The sequence below is a fragment of the Rhinichthys klamathensis genome, unplaced genomic scaffold (assembly GCF_029890125.1).
Source record: "Rhinichthys klamathensis goyatoka isolate OS25496 unplaced genomic scaffold, OSU_Roscu_1.1 h1tg000127l_1, whole genome shotgun sequence".
Taxonomy (NCBI): domain Eukaryota; kingdom Metazoa; phylum Chordata; class Actinopteri; order Cypriniformes; family Leuciscidae; genus Rhinichthys; species Rhinichthys klamathensis.
The window spans coordinates 5,284,302-5,299,771 of NW_026606664.1; the positions used below are offsets into that span (position 1 = coordinate 5,284,302).

Here is a 15,470-nt window from a genome sequence, read left to right on the forward strand (position 1 = left end):
TACAACAGGGGGAAGGATCCCACACAACGAAAGCGTATTGAAAGGCACAGGCAAATAGATCCAATATGTAAAAAGCTATCAAGTACAAATGACTGCCTTTCCTCACAGAATCAGTCGTTTGCCTTTTATTATAGACTGGATTTTAGCCTGGCTCATGATTACCCGGGGTGGTAAGATGGTTTTAAGAGCAAAGGAAAATGACATTGGAAAGCACTACATCATCTGAGCTTGGAACAGGGAAGACAATGCATGTCCCGGTTCTGTCGTTATCCATAAGAGTCGCAAACAGCAAGCATTGATGTACAAACAGCTCCGGAATGCCAAGCTAGGTTTTTTTCACCTTTAAATGGTGAGCCAAGGGTATTTCTGAGGCAATTGCCGCTTTAATGAGACTGTGCGTGTCTATGCTTATGTGCTTACGCAGCGATTATTGATAGCTGACAAACTAACATGCCTCAGTTCAGTCCTTTATGCTAAAAATATGAGTTTGGATTTATTTAGTTGGTGTGAATGCAGTTTTTTTTTTTATCTAAATGTGTACCTAAATGATTATTGATGAGGGGCTCCAGACTAACATTTGAGAGCAGTGGCACCAGATTTGATGGTGCCAAGGGAAGGGACAAAACGAATCATCCTAATTCGAATAATACTATTTAATTTCACAAATAATTACAGTTACAAATAATATTACATCATTTATCAAAAACACACATTTTCTTTTTAATATATATTAGCAACAGTAACATCTGTAAGAAGTGTAAACTAAAAACCTAATTATTATAGGGAAATAATTAAATATTCTGATCGTGTGACTAAGTTTGTATTCTACAGCCCTTGATTTTACTTTACTTGTTTTTCCATAGTATCGTACATTTGGAGTTCATGGTAACATGGGTAAAATCATGTAGGCTATGGCTCCTCACTACCGTGGAAAAAAGTAACTATTTGGTTTCTAACTATAATACTGTAAATATATTCCCTTACCTCTGTTATACATTTAATACAATATACATGACTGTCTTAATAATATAGTAACATTCAATATGTCTTTACCATATTTTTTTGCCAAAATACCATGGTTACAGTTAATGTTAGTACAGTAAATCCATGGTAGATGTAGGTGATTTGTGGATTGATCAGCCTTCTAACTTTGATCAATTCAATGTTTCTCTTATTTTCCACTTTAAAAGAGTCATGAATTGAGAAATAAATGTTTTCTTGGTCTTTTGACATGCAAGAGGTCATTGTACTAAAACATCCTGCAAGTTTTAGAACTCAACTTTCTTGTTCATCCAAAAACATATTTTATTGAAACCAAGCTCCGAAAACAACTCATTTCAAATTTTGTCACATTATGACGTACTAGTGCGACTGTCACACATAGTGCACATAGTGCGACTCAGTTTTGTTTGTTCTTAGTTTCTGTTTTCATGGACTTTCAGTTTGTTTTCATCAGTCACATGTGTTTCTTTGTCTTAGTTTCCCGCCGGTCATCAGTTGTCATGGACACTATCTAATCACTATTTGATCTAATCATCACGCCTGTTCGTTATAATTTTATTATCTCTGTGTATTTAGTTCCTCTGTTTTCAGTCTTTGGTTGTCGTCTTTATGTCTTTACACCTGCTTTTGGATTAAATCTTGTATAAATTTTAAATCTGCCTTCTTCAGTCTTCCACATCTAGTGACAGAGACGAAAGATTCCCTGACTCTACTGAATAAGATCAACACCTATTTCTACACCATTGCATCTTTGGCCCCTCCCACAGGCACAATAGTGAGATGCTAAAGAGATACAGGATCATTGGACTAAAAAATAACATTCCTTATTAGCGGTGGGAGAAAAAATCGATGCATTGCCATTCTCTCTCCAATGATTCTGGATTGATTCTGAATTTCAGAATCGATTATGAGCTTAGTTTTTAACCAGATGCGCGGTGACGCTGCGTGCGCTTTATAAACACCCGTATTCTGCTTGCTTCCAATTACTCAGAACACCACTCGAACCATCCATAAAATAATCTTTCATAAAGTTCTGAAAGGTTGAAACGATTTATGACAACATTCGCTGGCTTCATTGCATAAGATATGCACTGTGAGAAACACACGTTTTGCTTTGTTACGCTTGCATATACGTGTGCAGTCTCGTCCGCCGGTATTTTTATTACAAATGCTCTACGAAGGCATCAATTATGTCATTTGGAATGCAGTGGGCTTATATTTAAAAATATGAAACTCACTGACAGAAGGCTGCTTTCAATTTCAAATGCTCGTGCGCTTTGTGAAGAGTGCTCGTATAGGCGGCTGTGTGCGACTCCGTTTTAATGGTTAAATGTCCTCTTAACCTGCAAGGGCCCGCCGGCGGGCCCATTTGCCATTGCATGTTTAAAACAATAATATCTTAGTAAAAACCTAAAGTAATATTGCCAAACTATATATCATTTGAAAGCTTAAAATCTCTAGTTTTCATATTTGGTGGCTGTTATCTAAAATAAATTACAGAGGAGCAGTAATTTATCAATTTGCAACAAGAATATTTCATATTCATTAGGAGTATTTAGGGCTTTATTTTGAAATAACAATAAACACGAAAAATCATGAAAGATTGGTAGAAACCTCAGTTTGTTTTCATGCCATGAGTTCAAAAGATAACACCAATTCCATTTTATGAGAAAAAAAGGTCTGAAAATGTTTTAAATATAAATAAAAATGTATGGATTCTCGATTTCTGATTGGCTGCGAGCTATAACGCTATAACGTAGTCTTTTTATGCATTTATTAGAGGTTGAATTCAAATCAAATACTGCCAAACCACCCATACTACTTCTGAATAGGATGTCTACTTCATAAATTGTATGAAAATTATGGAAATACATGGTTCAGATCACTCAAAACATATATGAAAATGGAGGCGCCCTTATATGGTCAGTAATGGAGTCTAGTGAAAAAGTTGGGTACTGCGCCCAAATAAAATATTACTGAAAGCTCATTTTTTTAGATATCAACCTAAAATTTGAAACACAACTTGTTCAGATCTTTGTCTTTAATTTTCTTGCAGTTTTAGAGTAAAATATATTTTGTAATATATATATTTTATATAAAATATTAATACTTATATTTTTACATTACACCATTTCATAAACTCAAACTTATATAACTTTTTTTCTGTTTCATTTTTTATCATTTCTAGACTTCTACAATAATCTGGAAAATGTCTTCTTTAAAACAAGACCAGCCATAGGTCTATATTCCAAAGCATTCCTGAATTACAACCATTTAAGTTTGGATAGTGATTTTTATGTCTATGCAAGAAAAAGGGGGGTGCCATGTACTTGCATCTCAAACGTTTTTTTTTTTACGTGAAATTAATGTACTGTAAACACAATCAGTTATGTCTCAAGGAATCAAAACCACATCTTATATTTCAAAAGATATATGTGTATTAGTGTGAATGCAGCTTACCGGTACTAGATCACTAGATGATGTCATCAGTAATAATCAAATAACAGTAAAGATCAGAAAGAGAACAATCACATTCAGATACTCTTAAATACAGAAAGCACTCTATTTATTGCATGTAATGTTTTTTTATTGTTTCTCTTCATTATCTTCCACTTGCTTTTTTTATATATGCTATATTAGCTTATATAATTAACTTAACATACGATTGTTTTTATTTAATTTGTAATTATTTTAAAAAGTACTTATAATTACATATGTAATTCAATTAAAAAAAATAATATTTTAAATTCTTCAAGTTGGTAAACACCACAGTAAGTATTGGTATAAAAATGGTATTATGCAAGACCTGTGGTATAAATTATAATAAAATAACTCTGAATGGCAACAGTAGGCCTAGTTCCTGTTCATGTTTCTAGTCGTATTAGCTTCAAGTACTGGATCAAACAACCTTCATTCTTTCTGTCATTTCCTAAAGGAGAGGGTAGCCTATATTTTTGTATTGATAGCATGACTAGCATTGCTCTTTGAGGATGACTGCGCTGTTTCAGTCTGATGAACAGAACATGAAACTCCCACACATCGAGGTTAGCACAGTGACTCAGCATCTAGTTTGTTTAAGAATCATCTAACATTACAAGTTCTCCACATGGCTGCTGGTTAGCATTATTGCAATTAGCTTTCGTGCTTCATTAGCACCGCTATTCTAAAGCTAAGGGATTTAAGTCTAACTGATTAGACGCATTAAAATGTCATTATCTATTTTGTTTCATAATGTTTTGTTGGTGGATGCTTCATTTTTAGTTTCTTTCTTTAATATCGGATCCCATTCTGGCTTTATTATAATGAAAAAAAATCATATTGAGCTAATTTTGTCTCTTTAAAAAGCGTCATCAACATGAATACCACTGTGAGTTTAGGTGAAGCTGTAGCTACAAGTAGGTAATGTCTTAGGATGGGAAAAGCCCACTTCCCTGTTTTATTCATATCTTTGTCACCTTGGATTTACCATCAAAACTTTAAGCACAAAAAACGGCACGGCACTTGCATTTGGAATCCAGCTGTTATTCTGAGACAAGAAGCGATGAGAAATGCTTTACACTATAATAAAGGTGAACTGGCACATGCAAAGCATACATAAACAGGGCTCCTGACTGTGAATAAATGTTTGCATTTTGCGAACTTTTTCCCTGTAATTAAGTTTTGTTAGAGGTCCCACTGGTTCCGCTGCAAATTAAGTTGCCCAACTCTCTTAGATTATGGGCTGACATTCGTATGGCAAATAAGAAACAATCAAACGGCAATTGCTCCAAAAGCAGAAAGAAACAGCGCAACTAGTTTGAGTTGTGCGGCACAGACCATTTATAAGCTCGGCCTAACAGACAGCGCAGTGCAAGCTCAGAGCAGATGCATTTAATAATAATAATTTTAATTAATTACATTTAGTAACAATTACATTTACACTCAAAGCGCTTTACATAGAAGGGGGAATCTCCAATGCCACCAATGTAGATCGATCACATGACAGCTGTGATGAAAATGTTGATGAAAATGTTCACTTGTAGATCGATCACACGACAGCTATTAAACTCTGCTGCGACATCCAGTGAGAAGCGTTTGAATTTGGCACAAAATTTCTTTCACAAACCTTAAATGTCTTGGTGATTTAAGTTTGTTTAAGTCCAAATGAAACAACGCTGACATTCTCAGCAGCATTAAAAGGGGTCAAGAACTGCATTTTGTTTTAATTATTATTTTGTAATGTTTCCTTAAGGGTTCACTTATAATGTTAGTATGATTTTTACATCCAACATTTTCATAATTTAGAAATAAAAGGCCGTTTTCTACCCTACAAAAGTTGTCTAATTATGGTCTGTGATACTGTGATATTTAAATATCATATTTACTTATGATAAATAATAAGCATTGTTGTTTTGTGACTGTGGGTAGCCTAAATACGGTTTAAAAACTATAACTGCTCTATTGTGGTGAAAAATGTATATTCTTTAATTCTCTTAATAGATTATTTAGGATGAACCTACCATATTTATTGGCAAAAGATCATATAAAGCATGATAAATATGCATTTGTCTCAATACAGTTCATATTGCTCATAAAGTTTGGGGTCAGTTAGTAAAAAAAAAAAAGAAAGTTTCTTATGCTCACCAATGCTGCATTTATCACAGAAAAACGAAGAAAAAAAAAACTGCAAATGCAATTTATTCCTGTGATGTCAACGCTGAATTTTTGGCACCATTACTCCAGTCTTCAGTGTCACATGATCCTTTAGAAATCATTATAACATGCTATTTGCTGCTCAAGTTGAAAACAGTTGTTCTGCTATATATTTTTTGTGGAAAGCCATTTTATTTGAAACGGACATTTTTTTGTAATAATAGAAACGTACTGTATCACCTTAATTGTCCTGTGTGAGTGTAAAATAAGCAATTTCTACACATCTATATGATGAAACTTATTTTGCAGTGCTTAATTCTCAGACAAGAGGCATGTTCATTGCTTTGATTGAGTAGATGTAGTTAATTAAGGGAGGCACCATCTGTAATATATCTTGCTGTGCAATTTTAGACACAGCTTCTGAATCGCTATGAAGAAATTACACTAAATCAGAGTGAACGCCTCGCCAGTGCCGATCACTCCAGCAACAACACCCATATCAATTGTGTTATTTATTATGAAGTTCGTTTCAGATTGAAAGTCACTCATTATGTGAGATTGTGAGGAAAGTAACTGATGTGCGCTGGCAGGCAAGACACTTCCACATTTGCCACATCCATAATCTTTCCGTATTTGGAGGGAGTGAGGGTGGCTAAGAGAGGGAGCATCATATTAAGGGCACCCCTGCAGGATCCAAGAAGGAGACAGATGAACATAAATTAGCTGTGTGTAAAACAGGCAGCGTTTGTAATCTCACAACGTAATTGGGCTCGCTGGTTTGCCAGAGACAGATGACAGGGATGTAATGACACTCTTCATTTATCTTCTTTATTGTGGTGGAATGCGTTGGCAGCGTGAGACTGGTCCCGGTCCAGATGAAGGAAACGTTACGTTGTGCTATCATCCACGTCAACAACAACCCACATTGCTGATTTACAGTCAGACATGGCATGACTCAGCCGGATAGTTCGTTAGGGGTGGTGAGATTGCCGGCAGGTCTTACTAAAGGCCGAGAGAGAAAAGGTGAGCACTCATCCCAAGACTTCACCGTCCTAACTGGCTTCCTCCAGTATAGTTTTCTTCCTCAGGCTCAGTTCTTCCCTCCTCTCGTTCATGTTTTAGCTTCTTGTTCTTGTTTTCAGCAGCCCATTAATGTGCACCTTTTGTCGCTCCTTGGTTCTTTATCTCTTTCTCTTTCTCTGAAAAAAAGAGCCAATGGACGAGAGATAGAGGACTATGTCAAGAAGCGACCCCAGCATTGCATTCCTGGAGTGTGATTAACATGTTTTCCTCTCATACACACACACACGCACACGCACACACAAACACAAACACAAACAAACATACATATACAATGAGCTATGCTCAGAGAGCTGATTATTTTGATTGAAATACTTGGCACAGATATTCCAATATTGTTTTAAATCTTAGTCTTGTTGTTTATATTTCCTGTGTTGCTGTATTTCCTATTGAAGCAGGAAGACTGGGCAGGTCATACTGAAGGTTTTGAAGGATTTGTTTTCTTCTTCTTTTTTTCTTACATAGCCAATTGATTTTAGTTCCGTCATAGCCATGAACCATGATTTGCTTCTTGGTAGTTGGTTGCTTTTGATATTAAGGTGAGGGACAATTACATTTGATTGGACAAAAATCTGTGTGGTGCAGAAATTAATTAGTCATCAATTATTTCATTTATTCTTATTTTTGCTCTTTTCCCCCAGAATTTTAAATGAGTATGTGCCAGAAACTTTTAGGCATATACACTACCATTCCGAGGTTTAGGGTCTGTATATATACGTATAGGCCTATATAAATATATATATATATATATATATATATATATATATATATATGTTATTATTATTTTTTATATATATTTAATGAGTCTGTCATGCTCACCAAGGCTGCATTTGTTTGATAAAAAAACAGTAATATTGTGAAATATCACAACGAAAACTGTTTTCTATTCTAATATATTTTAAAATGCTATTCCTGTTATGACAAAGCTGAAATTCACGGTCACATGATCCTTCATAAATCATTCTGATATGCTGATTTTCTGCTAATATTATAATTTCTTATTATCATTAATCATCACTATCATCAACACAGTTGTGCTGCGTTCTACTTTTGTGGAAACCATGATTTTTGACTTTTTTATGACTTTTTTTCAGGATTCTTTGAATAAAAAGTTCAAAAGAACAGCTATTATTTTAAAAATGGAAATATTTTGTAACATTATAAATGTTTTACTTTGATCAATTTAATGCAGCCTTGCTAAATAAAACCATTAATTTTTAATAATAATAAAAAATACCCCAAGCTTTTGAACGGTATTGTTACATGTATGTCCTGTGTTTCCCCCGTTCTTTGTGTATTTGGTTCAGTCCTGTTTCCAGTTTCCCGCTCCTCGTTAGTGTTTAGTTTATTCACCTGTGTCTAGTTCATTTGCCCCAGCTGTGCCTTGTTTCCCTAATCTGTTCTCTGTGTATGTAAACCCTGTGTTCTCCCTCACTCCTTGTCGGTTCTCGTTTATGTAACGTTGATGTTAGGTGTGTTATCCTCTGCCCGTCTGCCTGTCTGTATCCGTTTGTTGTTTTGCTTTATTTAAGTAAAGTCTATTGTTTTTGGAAATCCTGATCTCCTCGTCTTCCTCTGCCTACACCAACCGTAACAGAAGAACCGACCGTAAGATGACTATCCCCGCTGTTCGCCTCCTATGTCTCGAACAGGGGGATCAAACTTTGGAGGACCACACCCAGACCTTTCTTGAGACGGCGTATTTGACTCACTTCCCGGACTACTGCCTCTGCACATTCTATCTGGTGAGTCTAAACGGCTCGTGCAGAGCGCAGTTGTCCGGAGAAGGTCCACGGGATGATTTTGCCGCCTTTGTGGAATGGGTGCTGGTGTGCTGTAATTCTACATTCACAGTATGCTCTGGAGAAGAGGATCTCGCCAGCACCCTTCCAGAGTTTCTCTACGTCACGCCCACTATCAGTCCAGCCCCCAGATCGGTCTATGGGAAATCGGGACTGGTTTCCAGCATGGCCGATCCCCCGTTGATGTCAGCACATGCTGCCAAATGGGGCATCGTTCCAGAGCCTTCTCCGCCGATCCCGTCCAGTAGTGAGCCCGTCGCCTGCCCGCCAGAGCCTGAGCCCGTCGCCTGCCCGCCAGAGCCTGAGCCCGTCGCCTGCCCCCCAGAGCCTGAGCCCGTCGCCTGCCCGCCAGAGCCTGAGCCCGTCGCCTGCCCGCCAGAGCCTGAGCCCGTCGCCTGCCCGCCAGAGCCTGAGCCCGTCGCCTGCCCGCCAGAGCCTGAGCCCGTCGCCTGCCCGCCAGAGCCTGAGCCCGTCGCCTGCCCGCCAGAGCCTGAGCCCGTCGCCTGCCCGCCAGAGCCTGAGCCCGTCGCCTGCCCGCCAGAGCCTGAGCCCGTCGCCTGCCCGCCAGAGCCTGAGCCCGTCGCCTGCCCGCCAGAGCCTGAGCCCGTCGCCTGCCCGCCAGAGCCTGAGCCCGTCGCCTGCCCGCCAGAGCCTGAGCCCGTCGCCTGCCCGCCAGAGCCTGAGCCCGTCGCCTGCCCGCCAGAGCCTGAGCCCGTCGTCTGCCCGCCAGAGCCTGAGCCGCCTTCACTACTGGAGCACGCCTATCCGCCAGAGACTAAGCACACCACACGTAAGTCCACTCAAGAGGAGACTGCATTGATGGTGATGTCTGCGGCGATTTTGTGTGTGTGGGCTACACACACATCAGTTCTGGCCCATGCATCCAGTCCTCCCGAGCCTTCTCCGCTGGTTCCGTCCAGCCCAGCCGAGCCTTCACAGCCGGTTCCATCCAGCCCAGCCAAGCCCGCACCACTGGTTCCGTCCAGCCCAGCCAAGCCCGCACCGCTGGTTCCGTCCAGCCCAGCCAAGCCCTCATCGCTGGTTCCGTCCAGCCCAGCCAAGCCCGCACAGCTGGTCACGTCCAGCCCTGCCGAGCCTGAGCTTCCCTGCAGCCCTGCCGAGCCTGAGCTTTCCTGCAGCCCTGCCGAGCCTGAGCTTTCCTGCAGCCCTGCCGAGCCTGAGCTTCCCTGCAGCCCTGCCGAGCCTGAGCTTCCCTGCAGCCCTGCCGAGCCTGAGCTTCCCTGCAGCCCTGCCGAGCCTGAGCTTCCCTGCAGCCCTGCCGAGCCTGAGCTTCCCTGCAGCCCTGCGGAGCCTGAGCTTCCCTGCACGCCTGCCGAGCCGGAGCTTCCCCGCACGCCTGCCGAGCCGGAGCTTCCCCGCGCGCCTGCCGAGCCGGAGCTTCCCCGCGCGCCTGCCGAGCCAGAGCCTTCTCCGCTGGTCCCGTCCAGTCCTCCCGAGCCTTCTCCGCTGGTCCCGTCCAGTCCTCCCGAGCCTTCTCCGCTGGTCCCGTCCAGTCCTCCCGAGCCTTCTCCGCTGGTCCCGTCCAGTCCTCCCGAGCCTTCTCCGCTGGTCCCGTCCAGTCCTCCCGTGCCTTCTCCGCTGGTCCCGTCCAGTTCCCCCAAGCCTGTCTCTGAACCCGTCACTCCCCCCAAGAAAATTTTGGGGGGGGGATATAAGCCACCCTGGCCACCTGAAGTGGCCTCTCCACCCTGGCCACCCGAGGGAAAGTCTCCACCCTGGCCACCCGAGGGAAAGTCTCCACCCTGGCCTCCTGCACGTCCTGCTCCGCCCTGGCCTCCTGCACGTCCTGCTCCGCCCTGGCCTCCTGCACGTCCTGCTCCGCCCTGGCCTCCTGCACGTCCTGCTCCGCCCTGGCCTCCTGCATGTCCTGCTCCGCCCTGGAGGCTTCCTGCTCCGGGTAGGCCACTCCCTCGTCAGCCTCCAGGGCGCCCACCCCCCCACCCTTATTGATGTTACTCGGCGCGAGGACGCGCCTTGCAGGAGGGGGAGCTAATGTTACATGTATGTCCTGTGTTTCCCCCGTTCTTTGTGTATTTGGTTCAGTCCTGTTTCCAGTTTCCCGCTCCTCGTTAGTGTTTAGTTTATTCACCTGTGTCTAGTTCATTTGCCCCAGCTGTGCCTTGTTTCCCTAATCTGTTCTCTGTGTATGTAAACCCTGTGTTCTCCCTCACTTCTTGTCGGTTCTCGTTTATGTAACGTTGATGTTAGGTGTGTTATCCTCTGCCCGTCTGCCTGTCTGTATCCGTTTGTTGTTTTGCTTTATTTAAGTAAAGTCTATTGTTTTTGGAAATCCTGATCTCCTCGTCTTCCTCTGCCTACACCAACCGTAACAGGTATAGCCAAAATACTTTCTTTATCAGCTATACTGTTGGAAAAAGAACCAAAAATGTGTTTGCATTGTTTTTGGATAAATTTAAAAGGCAATAAACAATTTTTAACAACCACTTTACTAAAAAGTCAGTGAACAAACTTTTTGATCTTCTGAGAATGGTAATACGTTTGACAGCTTTATTCAGATGAAAAGATATATACATTTATTGTAATTGTTTTAGATGAGTTTGTGAGCTGGAGCGATATAGCTGAGCACACACAATCTAATGATCTGCAGTCATCATCACGGTGAATTATGGTCAGAATAAACATTTGAAAAAAGAAATGCAGAGCCGAGCCGCACAACAGTCATCAGACTGGAGTTGGCCTTGGAGAATTGCCAGCACTGACATCCAAACACACATTTACTTTGATTAATTAGCCTCAAATGTCATTAGCACACTCGGTTTCTGCACTGAAACCATTGTAATTTTTGATTAACTCACATCATATGTGGAGCAGCGCTGTATTATTGGCAAGTAAACTGCAACCTAAACCAGATGTGACTAGATGGGATTTTTTTTCCTTTTTGCAGTCCTGTGGTGTGAAAAATGAATTAAAAGTACAATTCCATATAGAGTTCAAATGTGGTCATAAACTCCATGCGTAATATAAAATCATTAAAATAATGGTTTTAGATGAATTCTAGCATGTCACGCCACAGGACACTGCATGCGGTCTACCCAAATTCAGTCGTTCATTTACTTTGTCCCATGAAAGTAATGCAACTATGACACACCAGCCAATCATTCTGAGTATGTCTGTGAGAAACAGCATCATAAAGACTTATGATATGACAGGACTGCTTAATTGAAGCAAACAAGTTGTCTTTTCATACCAGCAAGATCCTGTACATGAAAGTATTGTTCAGCAGTGAAAGCCAGTGTATTGTGAAATGTGGATTTGAAGTCCAAAAATTTTAGATTTATATAAAGGAAAGAAAAGCAAAGGGAGGGAAAGCTAAGGACTTGGCTTATAATCCCCAGTGGAGCAAAATAAAGTCTTTCAAGAAATAAACAAGTAAATAAAATCATTCACTGCTGGTGACAGAAATACCAAGTCAGTTTCCATAAAATGGTAACGGCATGAGAAAAAGGCTCATAATGAGGATTTCTGGACTGTGAATTAAATTGGTTTATAGTTTATTACGGATGTGCATTGTTGGCACTATTTAAGCACAATGGTAAATATAAAACAACAAACCATGAATAATTGTCTTGCTTCTCGCAAAACAACTGTACACTCATAAATCTGACCAAACATTTAGGACAGAACGACTGACCTCAAATAACTGTGAGATCTCCTCATGTTTCTTTCTTTGTTGGAAAGGTAACTCACAGCAACAGCACCTCAAGCCATATTCTGTATAACAAGAAAGATAAAACATGTTTAAGATGTTTTGAGATTTGTGAGGAAGAATAACTTGAGTTATGACATTTATTGAGTCCGTTCTCTTCTCTGCTGGAGATGGTTTATCCCCATTTATTATTTAAACCACTGCAGAAGTATTTTCACATGAGTAAACAGAATTAATGGCATTATTCATTACTATGCTAAGTAGACAACTGTTACTATGATGATAGATATGACCAACTGTTTTCTCCTTTCATCTTTCATCCTTTCATAGCTTCATTCTGATGTGGACAAAGGTGAGGGCAAAGTGAAATACGTGCTCAGAGGTGAAGGTGCAACCTCCATTTTCACCATCGATGAGAACACAGGCGACATACATGCCACGAAGCGCCTGGACCGAGAGGAACAGGCCTACTACACGCTGCGAGCTCAGGCCCAAGACCGTGCCACCAGCCTGCCAGTCGAACCAGAGTCAGAGTTCGTTATCAAAGTGCAGGATATTAACGACAATGAGCCCAAGTTCCTGGATGGCCCTTACAATGCTCAAGTTCCCGAAATGTCTCCTGTTGGTAAGTGCCTTGGATTTGTTCATACAAAACTAAAGATGGATATACAACTAAATGATGTATTACTACTGATTGGTTTGATTTTGCATGCTCATTTCCTCTAAGGTAATGTAAATGTAAAAATACATTTTTAAAACACTAATAATTTAATAATGATAACTGTTAAATTTATCTTTAGCAAATTTTAAAAAGAATATCCATTTTTCCTACTGTACATTATAACGTTGCCAAGCCTAAATGTACGATTGATTCAAGTTTTAGTTTTTTTATTTATTTAGACAAAACACAAAAATAACAACCATTTATCTGTAATACATTTTGAAGATAATTATCAGCTTATCATATCAGCCAGGGTTTATTTAGTGCATCCAATTTAATGATGATTATTGGTAATTGTGTCACGTATTTGTTTAGGTATGGAGGGTTAGCTGAGGATCACCTAAGAACAGTGATACACATAATGAATGCCCCTGGTACAGGGCACTTGTTTGTCAGTTCGACCACGCAGAGCGTTGTAGCTGACAATCACGCAAACATTGACATGCTTTTTTAGAAGAGCAATTAACATGCTGACTGCCACTGTCTGTCCAACGGCGTGAACAAAGCCATTAGCCTCTGTGAATGCAAGCGACCCTTGTCCTCAATGACTGCTTTATAGATCCATTTAAATTCATTAGCAGTCAACCGGTGATGAATGGATTTGATTAACGAGAAAATGATTAATTTAATTTGGTAATTAAGAAACAGGAGATTTCTGTTTTTTTTTTACACAAGTCTGAGGACCACAACCTAACCCTGGCACCTCTCCCTCACGCCAGACGTCAGCATGAGACCAAATGGAAATTCACAACATATGCCTTTATACTCCCATCCAATCACTTTCACACATAACGGTTTCGGAATGATGTGTGTTTAAGGGCTGACCATATGCCATGTTCTTAACTGGCTATAAATGTATCAGCCTGTTGAATCTAAAGTGCCTAAAGTGATTCTGCAGAGGTACAAGGTTACCTATAACAGACTAAATCACATCGCACCATCTTATAAAGAGTAACACTCATTTGGCCTTGGTCCCTGCGGTGAAGTGTTGCCATGGTGCTGCGTTTTTGTACACTCAGCTGTGCCTCCAGATGCTTAGGTTACCAATATGACAACATCTGGGCCTGTCCCCAAATGTCTGCTCTAGTTTTTTACAAGCAAACGCATTTAAGACTAATCTGCGTATTCTAAGGAACACCGCAGTTTGGAGTGGGCCTGTAAATTGTGCTCAAATGAGGGCCTGGCACTTTCTATTAGCCATTTTACAGTTTAAATAAAAAATCTGGGAAATATCAGTAAAACAGCACTAAACTTCCTTTGTGCTCCAGTTCTACAGGATAAATAATAGTATCTGAAGTATAGAATCTATTTCACCTTTAATAATTTTGAAATAAATTAACACTTTTATTCTGCAGCACCTGATGTATTGGATTGATCAAAAATAACAGTAAAGACTTGTACATTTGTTACCAAAAATGATTTTTCAAATAATATGCTGTTAAATAATCTTTCTAATCCTGTATCACAATTTCAATTCAATATTGATAAGAAATGTTTCTTGAGCACCAAATCATTATTAAAATGATTTATGAAGGATCATTTGACACTGAAGACAGGATTAATGATGCTGAAAATTCAGCTTTGCCATCACATGAATGCATTTTATTGTAAAATATATTAAAACAGAAAACTGTTATTTCAAATTGTACTAATATTTCACAATCGTAATGTTTTTGCTGTATTTCTGATCAAATAATTGCAGTCTTGGTTTTTCTTAAAAAACAACAAAACAAACAAAAAAAAACATAACAAAATCTTACAAACCCAAACCTTGTATGTGCTGCGGATGTCATTGTGCAAAAAAAAAGACAAACAAAACAGAAAGTCATGATAAGATAAGGGGAGGCAAGTGCAGGCCACATACAGATTTGTGTTTAAAGTTCTTGTTTTGCAAGGATGCATGGCGTATTGAGAACTGAGGCAACACCAGCTCAGTAGGCCTACTCTGTAATCAAGACAGGCACACGAATGAAAAAACACTGCAGAAGCCACGCAAGATATGTTTCTATCCGAGTTTCATTGTAAATTTATGCAAAAAAATATGAAAAACAATCACGAAAATAATTTAGGGATAACGCAGTATTTCTATCCCATGTGTTCAAGAAAACATAATCGTAATTTCTGGGGAAATTGGCATACAATGGAAATGAAAGTTGTCACTGAGGAAGCCATTGTGACTCTTATCAAATGTGATTACAAAATGCTCTAATGAACTTCATGTATGCGTTTTGCAGCAGATGCCTCGTTTCTGGAACTGACAGCGTGTCAGATGGTTCAGGAATGCAAGAGCAAGACGTTTTAAATGCACAATTGAAAAAATTTGACACTCAGCATTTTTGTTTTTATTTCGTTTTTACTCTCTCAAAATCCTCAGAAAAATACAAATCCAGTCAGAACCTTGGGATCAGTAAGATTTCGTTTTTTGTTGTTAAAAGAAATTTGTACTTTTCTTTTAATCAAAATATATATATTTTTGATAATGTTACAGAAGATTTCTATTTCAGATAAATGTTGTTCTTTTAAACTTTTTATTTATCAAAGAATC

The 15,470-nt window shown here is 39.9% G+C and overlaps 1 protein-coding gene across 1 annotated transcript in view; it reads left to right on the top strand.

The window, feature by feature from the left end:
• The window catches only part of cdh7a (cadherin 7a), a 72,122-nt gene that overhangs the window by 12,357 nt on the left and 44,295 nt on the right, over positions 1–15,470 (top strand). Inside the window, exon 3 of the mRNA XM_056256641.1 lies at positions 12,535–12,829. Within this exon, the coding sequence (XP_056112616.1) occupies positions 12,535–12,829 (295 nt within the window). The remainder of the gene's footprint in view (positions 1–12,534; positions 12,830–15,470) is intronic.